This window comes from Nymphalis io, chromosome 1 (assembly GCF_905147045.1).
Source record: "Nymphalis io chromosome 1, ilAglIoxx1.1, whole genome shotgun sequence".
NCBI classification, from domain to species: Eukaryota; Metazoa; Arthropoda; class Insecta; order Lepidoptera; family Nymphalidae; genus Nymphalis; species Nymphalis io.
In genome coordinates, this window is record NC_065888.1 from 6,723,263 (window position 1) to 6,748,470 (window position 25,208).

The 25,208-nt window shown below is 34.7% G+C and overlaps 1 protein-coding gene across 1 annotated transcript; it reads left to right on the forward strand.

The window, feature by feature from the left end:
- The first annotated feature begins 4,704 nt into the window (after positions 1 to 4,704).
- Positions 4,705 to 24,648, forward strand: LOC126769009 (protein brown-like). Its single transcript, XM_050487549.1, has 12 exons — positions 4,705 to 4,850; positions 8,290 to 8,407; positions 8,476 to 8,524; positions 9,125 to 9,302; positions 9,751 to 9,900; positions 10,249 to 10,487; positions 15,491 to 15,646; positions 17,087 to 17,192; positions 18,540 to 18,764; positions 19,784 to 19,919; positions 20,830 to 21,036; positions 22,984 to 24,648. Exons 1-12 carry the CDS (start codon positions 4,833 to 4,835, stop codon positions 23,163 to 23,165), a joined length of 1,764 nt encoding a protein of 587 aa, XP_050343506.1. The 5' UTR covers positions 4,705 to 4,832; the 3' UTR covers positions 23,166 to 24,648.
- Positions 24,649 to 25,208: the final 560 nt, after the last annotated feature.

The window sequence follows — 25,208 nt, forward strand, 5'->3', positions numbered from 1 at the left end:
GCGTTTGATTTCCTTTTCAACACAAGATACTATCGGTTTTTTTTCAAGATATTTTTATACATTATTAAAAGAGTAAATCAATAGACAATATTTTGTAAAAATAATTTAATTATGCCATAAACAGCCTATCGCTACAGTTCTATTTTCCATGCATAAATTCCCTGAAGAGGTCTTCGTCTTCTAGTCTAGTGTTTTATTATGAACTAGCTACCCATAACCCCTTCGCCCAGCAGGAATAATGGTCTACATAAAAATATATATTGGTAGATATAAAGCTCTATTGATTTAAGCGGCGCACTCCAGTGAAGCTCCCAGACGGCATGAGTTTTACCGACATCTTTAACAATTATCGTCATAACTCAGCCCGCCTACACAAAACCATAATGTCTTATACATCTAAACCTTCTTCATAAATCATCCGGGTTTTTTATTTAAGGACTTTGTTTTATAATACTTAATTAAGGTGGTAAAATATTACAATAAGCTTAAAACAAAACAGCCAACCTATTAACTAGTCAATAGACCAATAATTTTTATGAATAATTTGTTTCGTATCTTCTGCGTTAAGAAGAGTAGAAGTGTTATTAACTAAACAAAAAGTTTCAAAGCATCACTCATTATCCAAAAATTATCATTACACAATATAAGGCATCAAAATAGTTAGGTATTCTGGGAGGCATGGTGGTAAGAGGTCACTGCCGTACATATACATTGGTGATGTTAGGAATATTTACCATTCCTTACATCGTCAATGCGCCTTGGGAAATAAGATGTGACTGACATTGCTTGTATCGATATTTAGGCTAGTTAAATTTGTGATAAACGCGGTTGGTATTACAATCCACTATCAAACTGTTTTCTGCGTCGAGATTAGCCCGAACAATTATAAAGGTTGACTCATAAAGTTACAATATCGTGCATAATAATGAAATATTTAAGTGGTTAATGGCAAATAGATGGACTTGGAAGTGTTTTTGAAACTGTCACACTTAGTTGTTCTTTCTCGTTAATAGTTTTACGTTGAATATTAACTTCAATTAAAATTTTAGCCTTTCAGAAATTGTCCCTTTTTTTCAATGCTCTTCTTGCCTTAATGCTTTCTATTAGGACGTGAATGAACAAACATACATAATAAAATAATACATTCGTTGAATTATCTATATATACAATAAAAATGTAACTCGCTGCCTGAACTGTGTGTACTGGCTGTACTGTTGTGGCTGTTGATCTGTGATGAAGAGAGTGTAATTTTAAAATAAAAAGCATAAAATGTCATTTCGAACGAAAAATGTTGCAAAAACGGGGAAAATTTATTCCTTTTCAGAGCTTCCTTTGCGTGCGCTGCGTAAACGGTTAAGTTTGTTTTTCTTGAAAAGTTCTGTCTATCTTTTAAGGTTGACTCACTATAACCTTTTGTATGGTAATCAAATTTGTTCTAAAATTTGTTGTTGTTGTTTCGAACTCGAAAAATAAGCATGGCATTAATTCTTATGAAAGATATCGAGATAAGATTATAGACAGTTTGTAGTACTTTTTATAGTTTTGACATATTTCAACAGGTAGTTGAATAGGTTGTTTGAAAATACTCTTACTTAAGTATTTGTTTCGGTTTGTAAATAACTTTGTACGTTAAAGTTTAAATTGGTGAAAAATATATTATTGGAATTAGTCATTATAATATATTTTTCTAATTATTTTTTTATACATAACATTTACAAATTAACAAATTTTATTAACTATTTGTTTTTTATATAGTTACTAATTTTATTCTAAACTATTCTATGAATTCGTTATCTTTTAATGTTATTACAAAACATACAATAAATAATTTAAATTAAATCTATTCAAAAATATTAACGATCTTGTTTCGGCGAACGCGTCGCATTATGTAACATTTATCTGATCATAATGCTAAGAATGTCACTAGTATTCGACCGTTAAAGGACGGCTGAGTAGCAATACCAACTAATCTAATTAACGAATTTTTGTATCAATATATAAGAGTAGAATGAAACGAAAATGTAAATCAAATATTAATATGATTCGGTTAATTGCAGTTATTTTACTTTTAATCAAACACGACACTAACTAAACTAAAAATACTCCTAATCTAGTTTACTACTAAAGTATATATAATTGAAAAAAGTTATGATTTCTACAAAATATATACCTAAGTAACCATATGAAAATGTATCAGTGAAATTCGTAATTAATCGTAGTCTATATTAAAGTATTTTCACACTACTGGGCAATGACCTTCTCTCGTCTACATGTACCAGATTCACACCTGTCAGATGCAGGTTTCTTCGACGAGCACAAGATTAACTATAAACATGAAATAAGCATATGAAATCTCGATAGTGTGTGTCTGGATTTTAACCCGCTTTCGGTTAAAATCAACGCGCTGTATCCATTGTCTTCTCTATTCAGTGCATAGTATAATTATAATAGAACCATAAATGTTACGTCCTTGGCCGATGATCTCAAAAAAGATTTTATGAATAAAATATATCGTTATTAGTTTTTGACCCAATAACCCATTAATGAATTAATAACAGATTCGAATACGATAAGAAACGTCGTCAGCCAAGCATTAAAACATTGGTTCAATGATTAATTTTATCAGTTTTAAAATATAAGACTCCTTTGTTATACAAATATATTCTTTTTTCTTGTTATCTTAACAGCGATGATTAATGTTTGAAGTATAATGATTACTTAGAAGGAAGACGAATAATCAAGAAAGACGAATAATAAACATGATAAAATAAAACGCCGACGCTATGACTGTCATATAGACGAGACGATTAACAGAGATTAAAAAAAAAAACATTAAGAAAAGATTAAACGCTCTTTATAATACATTAAAAAGTGAAATAGCCTGCAAGCTGCGTAGGAGATTGTACAATTATTTGCTAAAACAAGTGCACTCTTTATTCCCTTACAAACTATAAGGGAATAAAATTAATCCCATTATTAAACGAAGATTAGAAACGACCAGATAGAGAACAGAGATTAGATACGGAACAAATAGCTTTATGTGTTTTTATTATAATTGATTTTTGTATAAATATTTAAAATAAAAACAATTTTCTACAATAGTTTTCCGCCGCCTTGAACCGCCTACTACCTAATGTGTTAATGTCGAATCACCATGCCGGCGCTTATACGCTGGTGTACTGCGCTCCATGGCGCTATATGGTGCAACCATATGGGTGGACGCTCGCACCGCTCGTAATAGAGCTCTTCTGCGGAGACCGCAGCCGCAGAGTTATAACGGTGAGAGCGATTCGAGGTTACCGTACGGTGTCGTGGACGGCGGCGACACTTCATGAGAGCAATCCGAAGCTAGGGCGAATGGCGACCGTCCAGGATCAGCAGAGGTGGGGCGAATCAGGTCTGTAGCCCAACAAACTCTGATTCGCAGATGGGGGAGGACCTGGGATCCCCATCAGCAGGCCTAGCGAAAGTGGTCCGCCCCCACTTGAATCTCTGGGTAACAAGATGGAGCGGCACAGTCACGTTTAGGCTGACGCAGGTGCTGCCGGACATGGCTGCCGGGATAGCGAGGCGGGAGATATCACCCTCCTGCCACGAGTGTGCTGCGTGGGGGCCCCAGAGGCATACCCTGGCGGCAATAGTTGGCGGAGACCTCTCGCTGTCGAGCGTGATTAACGCTATGCTTGGCAGATGTTGGATAGAGATGGTCTCTTATTGTGAGAGTGTCATGTTGCAGAAGGAGGTCGCGGAGCAAGAGCGTGAGGCGAGGTCAGCCGCCGCTGACCCGCTCCGAAGAAGACCGGGGAGGAGGCGCCGACGCTATGCGCACCCTTATTCCCCCAGTGTAAGCGCCGCTTGGGTTAGGGGCGTACTCCGTACCCCGGGAACCCCCTAGGAATGGAGGGTCGCTTAAGCGGGCCAACCGTCGGTTCGTCTTTTTTATATTCGCCGGGAGGGCAAATGACTCTACTCCACCTGATGGTAAGTGGTAGTAGAGTCCAAACGCGACGACGGCCAGTACAGACGGGAAAAACGTTCTGCACTAGCGGCCTTCGCAAGATGCCTCTTCACGCCTCGTTTGAAGGAACCTGGGTTGTATATTTATTATGTAACATCACGGTAGGATGCGTAAGCGATCCTGTGACGTCCCCTCGACAAGACAAAATGAGCACCGCTGGTTTTTTAGAGGGTATTCCGGCGCCTTCAAACCCGTGTATGTGGGACTCGCCGGCGGCCTCACCTCATGTGGGGGGCACGCGTAAATGCGTTTTTCCAGCGAAAAAAAAGATAACTTTGAAATTTAATGTCACTTGTCAATATCCATGCTAAATAATTATAAAATATTTTAAGGAATTATTGTCCATTGTATATGGTCGCAGCTTTTTTAAAACCATTATTTATATAAATTATGATGTTGCTCACATTTTAACTCACTAAGAAAAAAATTTATTAATACCAGGTAACTATTATTATTATTTTGTCATTATCAAATTACAGTTAACAATTTACCTTGACACAATCGCTAGCAATTACTCGCGTTGATTATTTTCTAACCTATAAGTTACGATGTCCAAAATTAAGATCCAATTAAGAAATATTATAATTAAATGGGCGTGAATGCAACGTGAATGTCCCCTACATTCGCGTTGTATTCACTCAAAATAATATTATGTTTACATGCAACTCAGAGATGGGTTTTTATCTCATTTTATCTCATACAAACAGCGTTTATACGACATGTCGCTGTAGTCAGAATACTTTCACATTTACTAAAATTTGTGAACAAGAACAGTTTTGTGTTGTTAATTAAGTAAACGTTTTGGTATTGACAAATGACAATGGATGAAGAGGTATGTACAGTTTTATATGTTTAACAATTTACATATTACATTGAAAACACAATTGAAATAGTTTTTATTTTTTATTTTCCTGTATGACAGAATATTGTATGATCCGAAAAATAGCATTCAGGCTTAGTACCGCACCAAATCTACTTAAAGGACATTTAATGATTTATACCAATTATGGCGCACACAAATCAAATCAACAGATATTTTCGAAGACTGTATTAGTAACTTAAAATGTTATACTGACATTTGAATTTATTCAGATAAAAATAATTTTAGGTTAGATCACGTTTATGTATTTTTATTATACAAGGCTTTATCTTCATTAAATCTTATTTAATTATGTTATTTCAAAGACAAATCTACTTTGTAAGAAAAAGGTTAAGCATAGTTTAATAATGACATTTAATAAACATTTATGAATCAGTAGGTTACATATGTAATTATACGTACAATGTAAGCTGTGTTATCAGATGTCATGGTCCTTTCGTTTACATACAAATAAATAACAAACTGTTGAAATGATAAACTCGGATGCCTCCCAGGGTACAGTCAGTCTCAAGAATATTATAAAACCATATAAAAGCTATATTTATTATGTAAAAGCTATCAAAATGCTACTTTGTTTGCAAATTTATTTAACAGACATTATCAATTTCGCGTTATAAGTCCTCGACCTAAGGCAGCTTCTACTCTATAAATTAACTCTAAAGTCGATTTGATGAAAAGTTAATCATTATTATTTAATCAAGTTTCACATATGTTTGTTACCGGGAAAGGGTTCCCATTATTAATATGGCATCAAAATCACGAAGCCGACTGATATCTGAGCATTTCTTGTTGAATAAATAAGTAAATAAGCTGATAATAATATAATTAATAAGTGTTAATTAAGGGTTTTTAGGGAAGCAACTCGGTGTATTACACTGAGTTACTTGTTAAATAGATTTCAGGCAAGAAATAAAATAAAAATAATAACGTAATGTGAGAATTAATTATACAACATAATAATTAGAAAAATACGAAAAAAATTACATTGCTAATTTTCATTTCTCTAAATATAACAATTTTTGAACAAAATGTTCAAAATGTATTGAAAAGCAGTTTACAAAGAGTACCTTAGGATTCTAAAAGTTTATTGCCCTCGAATTGGATTGGTATAGCCCTAATTGTCACTGAAAATTTATTTTCATAAGACTAGAATACAAACATACAATATATCCACACGGAATGTTCAGCAAATGTATTTTATGTGCAACTGCAAAGTGCTTGCAATTTTACAGCAAGCGATTGTCGTTAAAATATTTGTTTTGTGTCTAATTTTGGATAGTTTAAGTTTTTAAACATGATGGTCTCACTTTGTTCGTGTTAGATTTAATATTTGTACATTATTATCTTAGATAAATTACAGTAAATATATTAATATTTATTCTATGATAATAATAGTATAATTAACTTTTACTGCTTCGTTGGTTTAGTGGCTAGCTCTTACGGCTGCAGATTCTGAGGTCCTCGGTTCGAACCCCGAGTATAAAAAAGTATCTACATTTTCTGTAACAGCCCGAAGCTTAGAACTTGGCAGTATTTATAATTCCGTACCTCAATAAGCATGTAAGTCGATTGTTCTGTGTCCTCTCACCAATCAGATTACAAGAGTGATGAAATAGAAAATGCATAACATGTTCTGCACAGTTGGAAATCGGAAATCGGAATTGGTACCGGAACGGATTAGTAGGATATCGTCTTAAGTAAAACGAGATGGTCCAGTGGCGAGATGGCCCAGTGGTAAGAACGCGTGAATCTTAACCGATGATCAAACCCGGGCAAGCACCACTGAATTTTCACGTGCTTAATTTGTGATTATAATCCATCTCGTACTTTACGGTGAAGGAAAATATCGTGAAATTCTGCCACATGTGTATTCCACCAACGCGCACAACAACCAATAAAAAACGTGGGACATTCACAGGCCGTTACGGTACGGCACAACAACCAATGTATGATACGTTCTGTGTTGTAAATAATACGTGTAGTATTTGCCGGCAATTATTCTTTTTACATTATTATTTTTCATTACAGTTTTTTAGTAACCTTTTTTCATTAGGCAATACTTAAAATACACCTTCGTGATTGATAGGCAGCATTAAATCAACACCCACAAAAAAGTTAACACGAAGTGAGGTCAAGTTTTCAACTTTACTGTCTTGAGATAAATCACCTATTCCGACGCCAAGTCAATAACAATCTTAAACTATGACAAGATATAAATAATGAAGTAGAAATATGCGTAGGTATTAAACGTATTAAATTACACAAAATTGTCTTACATAATTTAACTAGCTACCCGTTCCGGCGTTGCACGGGTAGAATTAGGGTTTACATCAAACGTTTATATATTATGTGTGTATACATATTAACTATATTGTTTACGCGGTCACGGCGCGCGCCAATAAAGGGTCCCATGGATGTTTTTTTTTCCGACATCTTCAACAATACGTAATGAATACCTAACTCAACACTTAGGTGTTGTTCATAAGGTTATTCATAAGGTAGGTTTAGACCTACCTTATGAATAACTCCGTCCATTGGAGAAAACCGTATGAAAATCTATTCGATAGTTTTTGAATTTATCGTGTACTGGCAGACAGACGCTGCGGGGAATTTTGATTTATAATACGTAGTTAAATAAGAACCATAATAAAACAAATTGTTCCTTAATATCAATTTTGCTTAACATGGACTATTAAAAAACTTAACTAAGGTATACTTCGTGATAAATTTAGATTTAAAATATCGCTTTTTAATATTGGCGTCAATTTGGTAATTAGATGGTAGGACTTGTTTAATGCAGTGCATGCAATCTTATCAAACAAAGCTATAATTTTTTTTAATAAAACACATTCAAATCCTTTTATTTTTTTAATCAAATTAATTCTAAAAAAAAATATTAATAGATGTTAATTGACTTTGACTATAGTCTACTATTTATAATGTAATTGGTGTGAATAATTTGAAATAAAACATTTTTGAATTTCCATTCGAGAAACGAACAGGAAAATGTTTTGATATAATTAATACAATTTAGTTACAGGAATACATTAGTAGTTTGTTTATAAATGTCAGAGATATCAAATAAGCATTATATAAAAAATATTTCGCCCGCAGAAGAGAGCATCTCGTCAGTTTATAGACTGTGCTCTAGTTATTGAGATAGTCTATTAACCTTAATAGATCGTAGAAAATGTGGTAGGAACCAGACTACTTTTGAAAAATCAGACAAAAAAATACACTATATAGCTACTGAACTGCATTCAAGTGCAAACCTTTTTTTTTGTTTAATTTCTAACTGTATTTGCCTTCGCATATTTTGCCTGAGGTGTTTCAATTTTTTTTAATGAGAAGTATATTTTATATAATTTTTATTATTTTATATTCAACAAAGACATATTCCAAGAACGATGTCGTTATTAAAGTGAAGAATTTAAAAGTATGGACTTCAGAAGAAAAATCATGGTGGCGGCGAAAATCTTCCAAACCAGCTGTGATTGTTTTGGACAATGGTGAATAAAATATAAAATAGAGTCAGTTACCTTATAAAAACAACAATTTACTAATACATTTCTTAAAGTTTCAGTTTATATGAAAACAGGGGAGTTTGTCGCAGTAATCGGACCGAGGTAAGGAGATTATATTAATCCTATTACTTCAATAACGGTCGGTTTTTGAAAGGCTCATCAAATAGCTGATCATGTAACACTGCTGTCAACGTCAGTCAACATTTAATTTTCAATCACCCTCTAACATTTAATTAGTTTTACACATCTATATAATGTGTTAATCATGTTTTCAGAATGGTATAAATTCTGATTGACGTGCAATCGGCGTCGTTCGATTTTATTTTGTGATAGGGCTTTGTGCAAACCCGTCTGGGCAAATAACACCCACTCCTCAGATATTCTACCGCCAAACAGCTATACTAAGTATTGTCGTGTTTCGGTTTGAAGTATGAGTGAGCCAGTGTAACTGCAGGCACAAGGGACATTACTTCTTAATAGTTCCCAAAGTTGGCGGCGCATTGGTAATCCAAGAAATGGTTAATATTTCTTACAGCATCAATGTCTATGGGCCCTAGCCCGTTCACCTGCTTGAATATAAAGGTAGTTTTTTTTAATGTAATATATAAAAGAACGACCCTTAAAAACCTTAAAAAAATTGGCTTTAACCAGTATTCAATGTTTATGGGTTCCCCTTTTTTTAAAGATGTGTTACTTTTTCAGTGGTGCAGGCAAAACAACATTTCTTATGACAATGGCTGGAAAATGTACTCTTCCGTATAGCGGTACGATTAAAGTGAATGGTCAAAATATTAAAGATGTACAGGGTTTGGTGGACATTGTACCACAATTCGATGTTTTCGTGGAGAGTCTTAGTGTTGAGGAGCACTTGGTGTTTATGGTTAGTATGCATAATATAGTTAATCTAGGGTGTGGTAAGAAATATGTTTTTCCCTATTCCAATCCATATAGCGGTATGAATAAACATTAATTATCCTTAATATATAATACATATTCATACCTTACGAAAGTTAAGAATGCTCCAGGAATTTGGAAGTAATTAGGATACGCAGGAAAAATATAAAATAAATTGAGAAAGTACATATAGACAACGTTTAGGCTCAGCGGTACATCGGCACGGAACATCTTCCAAATACTCTAGCCAGACGTTGCAATGGTTGGACTGCCTCTGCTTGCCTTTCTAGCCTTGAGATCTAAGGTTCTAAGAATGCCCTTAGCTCTGGCTGGTATAGAATAATATCTATTAACCAATCTAAAATAGTATTGTTGATCTCTGGGTATAGTTTTAATATTAGAATTAAGCACAATAATATCTAATTTTATTTCAGACAGAAATGAAATTAGGCAGTGTTAGTAAATCATCTAACAAAGAAATGCTAAAATCACTCCTTCGCGAATTCAAGTTGGAGACGCTGAAACATTCGCCAATAAGTTCGCTATCAGGTGGGGAACGAAGGCTGCTCTCCTTAGCTACTTCGGTAAGGAAATGATGTTTTGAAATTATTTAGCTTTAAGCATTTTTGTGGGGAAATTAAAAAGTCAAAAACATTCACTGTATAACTGTTTTATTTTTCAACAAAATTTAATTTAGTAATTGGTAAAAGAATCAATGAAGTTTTATTATTTGTTTTCAAAATCTAATAGGTATTTTTTTAATATACACAAATCGACAAAACGATAATATCTAGCTGACTATTTGGCTAACTGATAGTAACTGGAATTATGTAACTTAAGTCACTCATTGCCTTTTTAAGTTATCATAATAACTACTAAATACTATACTACTGCTATAACACATACATCAATACTTTTTTAACACATTTTAGCTATTATCAAATCCTGAAATCTTGATATGCGATGAACCAACAACAGGTCTTGATAGTTATAACGCGGTTCTCGTGGTAGAAGTCTTAAAGGCATTGTCAATAAGTGGAAAGATAGTAATCTGCTCAGTACATCAACCTTCATCAGATCTCTTTAAGGAGTTCAATTCCATATCATTGATGGCTGAAGGAAAATTGCTGTTTCATGGATCACAAGAGGATTGTAAAAAAACATTTGAGAGGTCAGTTTTTTTGGTATGTTAATCTTATATATAGTATGAGATGTTCGCATATATATCGTAATTTTCGGAGTGCCTTTAATCAAAGCCTTAGCTGAATTTCAGATTTCACCCTCGCGTCCTTTACACGCCCGTATCTTGATCAATCTCTTTTTATGAAATCTTCAAAGTTTTCAAATTAATCTGAATAATATGATATACTTCTTTTAAACTATAATAAGATAATTAGGGATTAGAGATAATAAGGGATTTAAGGGGAGCTGAGGGATTTAAGGGGAGCTGATAACAACCTAGGCTCTCTACCGTCAACCTCACCTGCTCGTGGTACATCCTGCTAATCAACGAACGAGGCTCTGGCGACCGAAATCGTGGCGGTATAACCACACAAATGCTGGAATCCGAAAATGCAAATCCTGATAGCGGGCAGCAGCGCTATTAGTGAAAGATTTCCAGCCACTGCGGTCACCAACCCGCCTGCCAAGCGTGGTGACTAAGGCAAAAACCCCCCTATGAGCGACGACAAAAATTCACGGCCCCCAATTCCCGGTAATCACACTATTCCTGGCCACGGTACCGGCCATGGTAACGGTGCGATGGGGGGTGCTAAGAATCCCCGGGCTACGGCAGGGTACCACAAACGGCGACTGTTTCTGGCCACGTATAATGGACGCTCTCTGCGGCTGGACGAACATCTGACAGAATTGGAAGTAGAGTTAAGTCGTATTAACTGGGATATAGTAGGTCTATCAGAAGTCCGAAGACAGAGCGAGGACACGATGACACTAGATGCCGGTCACTTACTCTACTTCCGAGAAGGACACCAACCATCCCAAGGTGGCGTCGGCTTTTTGATCCACAAGTCACTCAGATGCAATGTCGTGGAGGTTGGCAGTGTGTCGGCGAGGGTGGCATACCTTGCCTTAAAGATAACCGAGAGGTATGCCTTGAAGGTTATACAAGTGTATGCCCCAACGTCTACATACACTGACGAAGAGGTCGAAGCCATGTACGAAGACATAGTGAAAGCTATGTCTCGTACCAATACCTTCTACACAATTGTTATGGGTGACTTCAATGCCAAAGTGGGAGTACAAGAAGATGGTGAATCGAGGGTAGGGAAATTCGGCTATGGGTGCAGAAATCATCGGGGACAAATGCTGGTAAACTTCCTCGAGGCTCAGCGATTATTTCTGATGAATTCATTTTTCCAGAAAAAGCCCCAAAGGAAGTGGACCTGGCGAAGCCCCGATAACATAGCGATGAATGAGATCGACTTCATTTTATCCAATAAGCGCCAAATATTTAGGGATGTCTCCGTGATCAACAGGGTAAACACTGGATGTGATCACCGCCTGGTAAGAAGCACCCTGAATATTAACACTAAATAAATAGAACGATCGCGGTTAATGAAGTCGACTCTTAGACCAACTCTGCCTCAGGTCGAAGCTGGTTGCGAAAGCTTCCAGCTGGAACTACAGAACCGATTTGCCATGTTGGAAACCAGGCAGGGCATTGACGACGCCACCAACGGTCTGGTGCGTGTCATCCGCGAGGTAGGCCAGAATTACTTTCGACAAAAGAGCAATGGACGTAAGTCGAAGCTCTCAGGCGAAACTCTGAACGAGATGACGAGGAGACGAGAACAGCAGAACATGACGCCATCTGAGTGTCAGGCACTTAACAGGAAGGTTAAAAAACTAACAAGGCGTGACACAAGACGAGCGAATACCCGGAATATTGAAGATGCTATAGCACTCAATAGGGGCTCAAAGGTTTTTGCAAAGTCACATACCTCCTGTTGTCACCTGACAAAACTCAGAACCATACAAGGCATAACCGTCACCTCAAAACCAGAGATTCTAGCTAAAGTCGAAAAGTACTATGGCGATTTATACTCATCACGAGTATCTCCACCTGAGTCCCACAGTGCGGATGACCCACAAGCCAGACTAACACGCCATCTATCAGACGATCTTCCCGACATCGATTTGGGCGAGATTAGGATTGCTCTCGGGCAACTTGGAAACAAAAAGGCTCCAGGAGATGACGGAATTACCTCAGAGCTTCTCAAAGCAGGAGGCACACCAGTTCTGAGAGAGTGCTGGCTAACATCTTTAATTCCGTCCTCCACAATGGTATAACACCGAAGACATGGAGCAGAAGTGTGGTGGTGCTGTTTTTCAAGAAGGGCGATAAAGCTCTTCTGAAAAACTACCGCCCCATTTCACTTTTAAGCCATGTTTACAAATTGTTTTCGAGGGTAATCACGAATCGTCTTGCCCGAAAATTCGATGACTTCCAACCCGTGGAGCAGGCTGGGTTTCGAAAAGGCTTCAGTACCGTAGACCACATACACACACTAAGGCAAATAATACAGAAGACCGAGGAATATAATCAGCCTCTATGCCTAGCGTTTGTGGACTACGAAAAAGCCTTCGATACCATCGAGACCTGGGCTGTTCTGGAATCCATGCAGGGATGCCTAATTGACTGTCGGTATGTCCAGGTGGTAAAGTGTTTGTACGAAGCCGCAACCATGACCGTCCAAGTACAAGATCAGAGCACAAGACCAATCCAATTGCATCGCGGGGTAAGACAGGGAGATGTAATATCACCGAAACTCTTTACCAATGCATTGGAGGACGTCTTCAAGACGCTCGATTGGAACGGACGCGGCATTAATATAAATGGCCAACACATTACACATCTGCGATTTGCCGACGACATTGTCATCATGGCGGAGACTCTGCAGGATTTGGAAGAGATGCTAAACAGCCTGAGCGATTCTTCAAGACAAGTAGGTCTCGGGATGAACATTGAAAAGACCAAAATTATGGCAAACCGTCATGTATCCCCGAGACCAGTGGTCGTAAATGGCTCTCCACTTGAAGTTGTGCAGAAATATATCTGCCTGGGCCAAACTATACAACTTGGCCGGCACAACTTTGAGAAGGAGGCTAAAAGAAGAATACGTTTGGGCTGGGCGGCATTCGGGAGGTTACGTCATATTTTTGAATCGTCGATCCCACAGTCGCTTAAGACCAGGGTCTTCAATCAGTGCGTCCTACCTGTAATGACTTACGGTGCCGAAACGTGGACACTTACCGTAGGACAGGTCCACCAATTTAGGGTCGCTCAGCGAGCAATGGAACGCGCGATGCTTGGGGTTTCTCTGGCAGATAGAATCCGAAATGAGGACATTCGCCAGAGAACTAAAGTCACCGACATCGCGCTTAGAATTAGCTCGCTGAAGTGGAAGTGGGCTGGTCATGTCTCCAGGCGCATTGATGGCCGATGGAGCAGACACGTGTTGGAGTGGAGACCACGCTTAGGCAAACGTAGTGTAGGACGCCCTGTGACAAGATGGGCCGACGATTTAAAAAAGGTGGCAGGTTCGGGATGGATGCGGACTGGCCAAGATCGGGATGGTTGGCGTTCTATGGGGGAGGCTTTCGTCCAGCAGTGGACGGCAAAAGGCTGAAAAAAAAAAAAAAAAAAAAACAAAAAAAAAAAAAAAGATAATTAGTATAATGTACTGTTAATTTTTTTTTCGTAGTCTTCTCATCGCAACAGCGCCGCAGAGACTGTATTTTTTTTAAAGATTAGCAATTTTGATTTATTATATACTTTATTTATATATATACCCCCACTTTCTGAATAAAAATTTTCACTTCCAAGTCAATTTATGTTTCATAGAATTATTGTTAAATATATCCAATAAATTATTCACTCTCTTTTTTGTTTAATGTTCAAGCCTATGTCTAATGTCAAAATGTTCAGAGTTAGTTTTTGATAATTTATTTTTTATAACTAATAAATCCTACGACTGGAAATCATCATAATAAAAAAAATACAAATAAAATTGTAAAATATTTTATTAATATTAAAAAACGTGGCCGTCAAGGGACTTCCGGCAGATGTAAAACTTCGTAATTGATGGTCATTGTGATAAAATAAATAAAAACATAGAGTTTAACAATAAAATATTATAATAATATAATTATAGGATGAAGCATATTCTACTTGATGAAGCATTTCTATTATTAAGAGAGTGTCATGTCTGAGTGTTTTGAGTGTTTTGTTTGAGTGTCAAAGCTGACGCGCTTTCGGTACCTATAGATTTTTTTTTTTTTATAGAACAGGAAGGCGGACGAGCATATGGGCCACCTGATGGTAAGTGATCACCAAACGCCCTTAGACATTAGCATTGTAAGAAATGTTAACCATTCCTTACATCACCAATGCGCCACCAACCTTGGGAACTAAGATTTTATGTCCCTTGTGCCTGTAATTACACTGGCTCACTCACCCTTCAAACCGGAACACAACAATATTAAGTATTGCTGTTTTGCGGTAGAATATCTGATGAGTGGGTGGTACATATCCAGACGAGCTTGCACAAAGCCCTACTACCAGTAAATAGATATAGATTTTTCACATCAAAATGCTGAACTAATGGTGGTAGGGCTTTGTGCAAGCTCGTCTGGGTAGATACCACCCACTCATCAGTAGTAAGCGTAGTAAGTAAAAGTATGTAAGCGATGGTTGACATTTCTTACAATGCCAGTGTCAAAGGGCGTTTGACGTTTGACCACTTACCATCAGGTGGCCCATATGCTCGTCCGCCTTCCTATTCTATAAAAAAAAGAACTCCTTTGTAGAGCTCTCAGATCCTAAAATATTAAAATTGGACTCGGCATTGCATTAGACTGGACCTTTTATTCTAAACGATATAATATTCGCCAATATTGACAATAATCTTATCATTTGTTCAGAAGAAGCTTTGTAACTTGTTCCAGTACACTGCTACATCGCTGGTTTCTTATTATCAAAAACTTACAGCCAATGTCATTGAACATTTGTAGTGTCCTTCAAATAAAAGTTGTGTTTTCTGTTTTTATATCGAAAATAATGAAAATTTTCATTTCCAAATAATAAACATCATGCATGTGTTTTTCATAGATTTGTTATGTGATTATGATGTATGTTTTTCAAATGATTCACAGACTCAACCTACGCTGTCCACAGAACTACAATCCAGCGGAATTTTATATGAAGGCCATTTCCATGGACTTGAGTAATAAAAACTATGGTCTGGAAACTAACCGTTGCGTGGATGAAGACGAAACTGGTTCCGTAGCGGCGCAGCGAGACTTACACGGGTAAGCCCGTTTACACTGTATCGCTACGAACTATATACCTACATATGCACTTATTTATACTATAACATTTTGATTATTTGTTTTTTTTTATGTTAATTCGAAATAATCCAAAATTGACCAGTAAAAGACTGGAATATCTGATGTTATTTCTAAAATTTTTGACAGAATTATTTACCTAATTAATTGGAACAATAATTTTATTGTTTAAGTCTCGCTTGTACCATTTTATTGACATGTGCAGGTATTGCAAATACCCACTTAACGTGCTTTTTTATTGAAGTGTATTGAAGATATTATTTTCAAGTTTTTCTTTGACAAAATATCCTTTTTATTTCGATAATGCTGATAACATTAACATTGTTTTTAGCAGTTATTTAATTAATATAAATGTTCGTAACGATTTCTTGTAAAGTGATAAAACATCTATTTTAAAGAGTATTTTTTAAGAATTGTTTCGTCTGCTCATCTACATATAAGCCGGTCGTAATCAGATTATGTTTGTTTCAAAACTCTAAAGGCCTACAAAAAGTTAGAGGTCGATGAACATAAGAAATCGGTATTACAATTTAATTAATATATATTTTTTTGCTGTTGGTGACAGAATATCCTCATACTTAAATCATAATTACGTATAACTAATAGGTTTTTAACTAGCTATGTTTTTGTAATGATAGTATAGTATGCGACGTTACCTCCAGAGTTGTGCAATGTTGCGCAATACTGTTCTTGTACAAATTACAGCTATTTTATGATTTAATATTCACCTTTTAGAGTTTTTGAGAATGATAAAACCTTACAGGTTTACTGTTTTTATATTTAATACAATTGAAAACATTTTTGTATTACAACAAAGGTTTTGGAATTATAACATTAATGATTTTTTAAATGAGTAACCGTTATTGCGTCGGGCAGGAGGTCTAAGAACTTTGACTTTTTATTATTACAGTTATGTATTGGTCGTGATAGCAGCCACGATTACATGCTGTATGTGAACATTTAAACTTTAATTAATTTCAAAACAACTCCAACTGGCTATTAAGGCACCATGTCAGTTGGAACAACCATGTGAAATACACGCAGATATAAAATAAGACGGCCTAGGCTGCGTAATATGGTAGAATACCCTTTGAATAAGGAAGCCTAAACATGCCCATCTACTTTTTATTCTAATTTAGATTGATTGCATTGCCAATATCTTATATAAAAAATAATTGTCATTGTTCAAATATAATAAAGAGGTTATTCTTAGTTTATTTTTTACCAATACAATTGTACTTATAAATTATTCTTTGCTTTTTGGTGAAAAAGATCTAAATGGCTCGTCAAGACAGATCTCAATGTCCCAATTAAATATAATTTAAAAGTTGAAACTAGTGACCAATATTTTATAAAGGAAATTCTCTTGAATTTCATAAAAAAATTAGGTCTTTAATTTCACAGGTGTCGAAGGAACTGGTTCAGACAAGTGCAGCTCTTGTTATGGCGGTCATCACTCGTGTTCAAGGGCAACATTAAGAACTACTTTTTTCAGCTATTTCTAAATACAGTGAGTATTATTCAATATAACTATGAATTTTTCGTTATGTTTTTAAAGTTATCAAATGAGCTAATCAGAGATTATCGTTGGGAGTAGGTTTAGTATTAACTTTTTGCTCACAAGTCGAACAAGTAAAATAAAAAGTCGAAGAACTACACTTTTCTATAATAATATATAATATCCTGGTACATTATTTACACACGGCCTTTGATCCCAAACTAAGCACAGCTTGTACTATGAAAACCAGACAACTAATATACTACATATACTACTTTTCTTTTGTAAATACATACTTATTTAGATAATTACACCCAGACTCATGACAAACAGATATGTTCATGCTCACAAATTTCTGTCCTGGTTGTGGGAATCGAACATAGCATATACTAAAGTAGACCTTTATTTATTTATAGAATAGGAAGGCGGACGAGCATATGGGCCACCTGATGGTAAGTGGTCACCAAACGCTCTTAGACATTGGCATTGTAAGTAATGTCAACCATCGCTTATATAGCCAATGCGCCACCAACCTTGGGAACTAAGATTTTATGTCCCTTGTGCCTGTAATTACACTGGCTCACTCACCCTTCAAACCGGAACACAACAATAACAAGTACTGCTGTTTTGCGGTAGAATATCTGATGAGTGGGTGGTACCTACCCAGACGAGCTTGCACAAAGCTCTACCACCAGTAAAATAATCCTAAATATCCACCTAAATAATCTTTAGTCATTTAACATTTTCCATGGGGTTTGCTAATAGCTCGGATCTGCTACATAATTATACACTATAAATAGTTCCTGATTAATATATAAATTTATTCTTAATAGATCACAATTCTACTTGACTACTTAAATCAACTTTAATTTTCGTTAGAAAGTTCCAGGAACTTAGCTGATGTCTCCGAAAACTCCTTTTTTATTACGAATCCATAATTGATACTGTCAATTCAATGCCAAAGTTGTTTCTTTGTCTTTACTCATTCTTTGATTGGACTAGGCTATAGGTGGAGAACGGATTAAACCGTTTAAGTATGAATAATATTTAATTATTAATGAGTAAATTATTTATTTCAATAAAATTTGTTTTGTTTTGTGATAACGTAACGATTTTAAAAAGATAACATATTATGAAGTCGTTAAAATATGGTTTTTATAAAACGTCCGTTTTTAAAATATTTTAACATTTTAAATTAAGTTTAGCATGAATCTGCATTACACATGTGTTTAGGCGCTCACACATACATAATGTGTATCTTTTAATGCGAATGGAACATCTAATCACATAGTTGATATGTTTTGCGTTAATGTATTACAAACTGTTTAGTTTTAAGTAATATTCTGATTTTATTTGCAGGTAATATCTTCACTCATTATAAATACATGTTATATTGGTATATCTGGTACAACACAGAAAGGCGTCCAAGATTTTAGAGGATTTCTCTGGTTAATTTGCTCTGAGGTTTCATTCAGCGTCTCATATTCCGCTTTGTACGCTTTTGAGAGCGACCTAACTTTGTTTAAAAGAGAAGCAGGCATCTATACGGCATCCAGCTTCTATGTTAGCAGATTTTTAACATTAGTAAGTATTTTATAACTTTCGTTTACTTATCATTTTTAATCTATCTGACGTTTGCTCTGCCTTTATAGTAAACACATGAATTGCGAAACCTTTAAAGTAACCGTAACCGTAACAGCCTGTGAATGTCCCACTGCTGGGCTAAAGGCCTCCTCTCCTCTTTTTGAGGAGAAGGCTTGGAGCTTATTCCACCACGCTGCTCCAATGCGGGTTGGTGGAATACACATGTGGCAGAATTTCAGTGAAATTAGACACATGCAGGTTTCTTCGCGATGTTTTCCTTCACCGTAAAGCACGAGATGAATTATAATCACAAATTAAGCCACGATCATCGGTTAAGATTCACATGTTCTTACCACTGGGCCATCTCGGCTCTAGACCCATCTCGGCTCTAGACCTAAAAGGAAGTGATACCACTTCACATAGATTTTGGCATTGAAAAAAATATAAACCATTTCTCGTAACATCGAAGCGCCGACAACCGAACGATCCAAACTCACTTGATCATACTTCAAACCGGAATATACAAATAATTAGTGTTGATATTTAGTAGTACTACTAATTAATGGGTGATACCTAACCAGCCGACTTTGACAGCCGACGACGAGATGTACTAGAGATTACATATGACTTTATTTAGATTATTTTACGTGTCATAGTAATCTACTAAAATGTAGATGAATTGTCTATGTACAAGAAAGAATATAAAGGCATAACCTAAACAGAGATACAAATGAAAGAGAAATACTTCGTTGACATTTTAGTTTCACGTCGCATTTATAATCCAGTTTAGAAACAATTTATATATAATGTTTAATAAATGTTTGTCCGCACGTACAATATACGGAAATCTGTGTGTGTTAAATATAAACTAGATCTACATTACGCAAACAACGTCTTAAACTAAAGTTATTCATATGTTTTTGATTTTTATATGTAAATGTGTTTTGCTAAATACTCTATGAATACAACTTGGTTATTTGATAATGTATACTTTGAATATTGTAATCATTTTTGTAAAGGTGCCTCGGTGTATAATATGGCCCATCGCGTATGTCGCAATCGCGACATTAGCAGTGGATCTGCCGAACCATTTACTCACTGCGGTGAAATTTACAGTTTCCCTTATCGCAATGGCCATCGCTTCTACTGCTTATGGTAAGGATAATAGCAATATGGTTTATTTATAATCTTATTAAAAAGTCAAAGTCTTTTAATGGATAATCATTCGAAGCTTAAACCACCGTGCTGGTCTACTGCAGCACATACTTACTCGTACATAGGTAGAGTACGTATTATTTTAACACGTACCTATAATTCTTTGTCATATTTTTTCTGTTTTTTTAATTTTATTGACAACAATCTTAATACAATAAATAATAAATAATGTATATATATGTTTATACTCAAGGCGTGGTTGCTATCACTATTAATTCAATAATTCAAAAATAATTTGTTATTTTTATATATAAATAAATTGGATAAGGTATTATATATATTCGGCAATTGAAAACAGGCTTTATTGAGATATATGGATAAATAAAATTGCTTTTTCATGTTAAATAAATATTTATGAACTTTAAAATGAGTAGATATTTATATGCAAACAATATTTAAGATTAAACAGGATATTGAAGATTCGTACGGATTATTTTTCTTCTTTTGGATTATAGTTTTGTATTTTGTAGATTATAGTTTGGTATAATTTTTAAAATGGCTTGTTTTATCAATTCGTTTCGATAAATAAACATTTTAAAATATGAGATGAAATTGTTAACATTATTATAAGGTAATTTAATTGTGTTCAATATGAAAAACATAAAAACATGAAAATGTCATGCCATATAACGAATGGAGAGACCAAAAATATTGTAATTAGTAAAAAGTTTAATAGGGGACGGGACGGGAAGAAAAGGTCGTGTCTCCCAGGCGTTTCCTCAAAATCGATTGTAGATAAATATTTACTATTTTTTTTTTACATTACAAACGGATACCAGATTTAAACGTAAATTGTAAAAATATAAATAAATATATCATAAGTCACCTTTATATTACTTTCTGTTATCAGGCCTAGGCATGGGAGCTCTTTTCATTTCGACGGGTATGATGGGTGACGTGATGCCCTGTGCAGACCTCCCTCTCTTTCTCATGTCTGGTGCCTTCCTCCGGATATCATCCCTCCCTCTCTGGCTTTATCCGCTGAAGTACTTCTCGCATTTTTATTACGGATTGGATGCTCTCAGCAACGTTTACTGGCGTCAGATTGACTGGATTGGTGAGTCGAATTTGTTTTCTTTAGTTAATATTATGATTCAAGGTTAACAAATATTTCAAGCCAGTGAGGTTGGTCGCTCGTTTGAGAAGACTAGTTTATTTAAAATTAGCGGTCATTAATGTTTTTTTATATAGCAGTAGTATTTTTTTACGTAGCTGATGCAGAGACTGTAATCGAATGTTAAAAACTTAGATTTATTATTTCGAAGAAACGCTGCTGCTTAACACCTTTAAATTTTGATGTTTTCTTGCTATCGTACTTATAATGTTATAATATGTGAATGTCTCTGTCATTAGATGTTTATTTCTGAATTAACATTTAATTATAATTAATCCATTAAACTCGAATGCTAATTCTTAATGAAATTATGAAGAGAAGTTTACCGTTATTTTCACTTTTTTTTATAAAAGTATATTCCTAATTAATAAATAACCCACAACGTGAGTATAACCCACAGCTGGGCAAAGGCATCTTTCTCATCAAAAAGAGAAGGATTGGAGCGAATTATACCGTGCTGTTCAACTGAAAATATCAACCAAATTGCCTGAATTGGTATCGTAATTTTTGTCAACGATTTTTACTCCTCAAAATAGCAAGCCTTGACCGTTAAAGAGAAATAATAATTTGTTTGTACGTTTATTGGTTAAACCAGTTATAATTGAGTTCATTTCGAATGTAACGCTTTTGTAAAAGTTGAATTAAAAAAAAATAGTACTGTTTTTCGAAATCGAACTGACCCAATCTTTTCAATTGATAAGGTTGATATGGTCTGCGTTATTGATAAAATAATTATCGAATATTCATTTTGTTTTAACATAATTTTTTACGAAGTAATATTTTTTTTGTGGACTGTAAAAAAAGGATACATAAGATATTACGTTACATTTATAACAAATTAAACATATTATTAGTATTAGTGACATATAACATTCCTAAAAAGATATTTAAATAAGATAACTCTGAATCACTCCTGACAACTAAGAACAATACAACCTAATGTAATGTTGTTTAAACCTAAAATTGACGGTAATGTTTGTTGACACTGTGATGTAACCGATTGGTATAAAAATCTACCACTGGATTTGAAAATAACACCTTAGTCCTGAGACAACTCGCGATAGAAACTCAGTAGATTTTTTATATAATATTTTTTTATGCTTACATTAATAAAATCATTTCTTGAACTGCCAGAGGCAATCGATTCATTTCCAAGTTGTACTATTATCTATAAAGCTTTATTCTACGAACTATCAAATCAAATAAAAATAGAGAAAACTTCTTTTTTCTATAGAATAGGAAGGCGGACGAGCATATGGGCCACCTGATAGTAAGTGGTCACCAACGCTCTTAGACATTGGCATTGTAAGAAATGTCAACCATGGCTTACATTGGCCATGTACGATGTGCGCCACCAGCCTTGGGCACTAAGATTTTACGTCCCTTGTGCCTGTAATTACACTGGCTCACTCACCCTTCAAACCAACTACAACCAACCTACGTTGTGTTCCAACAATATCAAGTACTGCCGTTATGCAGTAGAATATCTGATAAGTGGGTGGTACCTACCCAGACGAGCTTGCACAAAGCCACCAGTGAAACTCATTCAAGCACTATAAAATCGTAGCAATTAATTTATATATCCTGTCTGTTTTTTGACCAACAATCTTATTTTTTTTATTACCAACATAATCTTATTTTTTTAAAGTTTTTTTAACATAAGAATTAAATTTATTAATAAGCAAAGCTTAATTTGTCCGCAACATATTTTTATTCTAACTAATATTTAATCGAAATGAATATATTGCCTAAGAAAGGAATTATTTTTATTGACTTTCCAGAATCAGAAATTTGGTGTTATAAGGTGGTATTGGTAAATAATTTTATCATCACCTATGTTGGGACTAATAGCAACTATGTACGTTTGAATTTACTCTTTCTTTGTTCCAGAATGTTCTTCAAATACAACATCTATATGTCTAAATAACGGGGAGGCAGTGTTATTAGAAAACGGATACTCGAGTAATTTTATACTTCAGGATACTTCTGGTTTATTATTTGTCACTATTATATGGAGCCTTTTAGGATATTACGGTTTAAAAAGAGAAGAAAATTTAGGATATGCTTATTGAGTTACTTATTTTTTTATCCATGTTCCGAATCGGTAATAAACGACTAATTAATTTCAAATTAGAATTTATGATACAGTAGACAGTAGTAGACAGTAACAGCCTGTTAATGTCCCACTGCTGGGCTAAGGCTTCCTCTCCCTTTTGAGGAGAAGGCTTGGAGCTTATTCCACCACGCTGCTCCAATGCGGGTTGGTAGAATTCATATGTGGCAGAATTTCAGTGAAATTAGACACATGCAGGTTTCCTCACGATGTTTTCCTTCACCGTAAAGCACGAGATGTATTATAATCACAAATTAAGCACATGAAAATTCAGTGGTGCTTGCCCGGGTTTGAACCCACGATCATCGGTTAAGATTCACGCGTTCTTACCACAGGGCCATCTCCGCCTTATGATACAAATTTAATTATTTTTTTTTTATTCAATTTATAAGACAACACAATCTTTAGAAAAAAGATTTATGTAGTTTTTTATTTCATTTTTAGGAATGAGTTTGAGTACTTTTTTCATTCATAATAGAGGCTACCGAATGTAAAGGTTCCTATCGGTTAGCGCTATCCAGAACTGCTTGTAGTGCATAGCATAACAGATATATTAGAAAATGGCATGGCATATGTAATACATATATTGTAGACCTCAATTGTAAAGAAGAGTTATCATTATTGTATTAGAAAAATATTGTAATATGTTTTTAATACATTAGGTTTAATAACGTTTGTTTAATAAATGAATGGGAAAAAATAAAACACGAATCTGAGCAAATTAAAATGTTAATTGTTAATAACCATAAAATGATACTTGTTTTTGTGTCCTGCTGACAAGTAAATTATTGTTGAAATTTGTATTGTTAAGGAACTGAATACATCTATATAAGATCGTATATAAGATTATAGAACGTATTGCAAAAATCAATAATTCAGGAATGGTTTTATTCATGTTAGATGTAATTAAAGTAAATTGAATGACTATGTCAATTTACTCATTTACTATGGAAAGTTTCGACCTTTTTGAATAACATTGTTATATATTTTGTTCAAATAAGTACGTTTCGTAATCTGTGTGTGCTCAACCATTCCACAGGACACTATTCATTAATTGACTTATAATAATTATTATAATCAGTTTGCAAGCTTTTGTTTAACTTAACGCGGTGTGGGAGTGCTTCAATTATAATTATCTGGGTTGCAAGTGCAACTGTCTGCTTAAAGTTTTCCACTCAACCAGTTGAGCGAAATTTTACCACACAATTATGGTGCCGCTGACAATACAAACCAGTATGTCTTATTTTAATTTTTGAAATAAACGGTTATTCTTGATTTAGCTTATAATGTTTTTTAAATTTACTTGACGTGTTTTCATGTGCGGTTCAAATTAATCTCAATCGATCGAATCTTCTGATCGAAAACTGAACTAGTTTCAAGATTCGATCAATTAAGCTGAAATTTTGCACAAACTTTTGGCGATAATACGAGTATCAAATAGTATTTTAAATTTTATTCATTCTTTTGAACAATTTATATTAATAAAATAAAATTTAAAAACATTAAATACTAGATTAGATAATAAAACGCTAACTTGACGCATTAGGTATTATTTTCCTGTCAACCTTTAAGCGAAGGGAAGCGTAGGCGATATTACGATGATATCATAATATATAAAAATAAAATACATTAACATAAAAAACACGATATAAAAAAGTAATTTATTACAAACATTATTAAAATAGATCAACTAAGATATTATTCAACATAAATATTATAAACGCAGTGTAAATATAACTTATGTGAAAAAATATACTTAATAATATATATATTATGAGATGCCAGCTAAGTATTTTTTCAGTGTACTACGAGTTATTAGGCTAGGAGTAGTTAGGCTGTTATTTAATTTCAAATGAGTTTAATGTAATAAGCGATTACTGTCGTATCATCGCTTATATTGACACTTACTTTTATCAAAATTTGTAATACGAATCATTATATGCACACAGTTGAATTGTCACTTCTAAGCAAACTAGCTGTAAGTGGCAGGATCAAGAATATG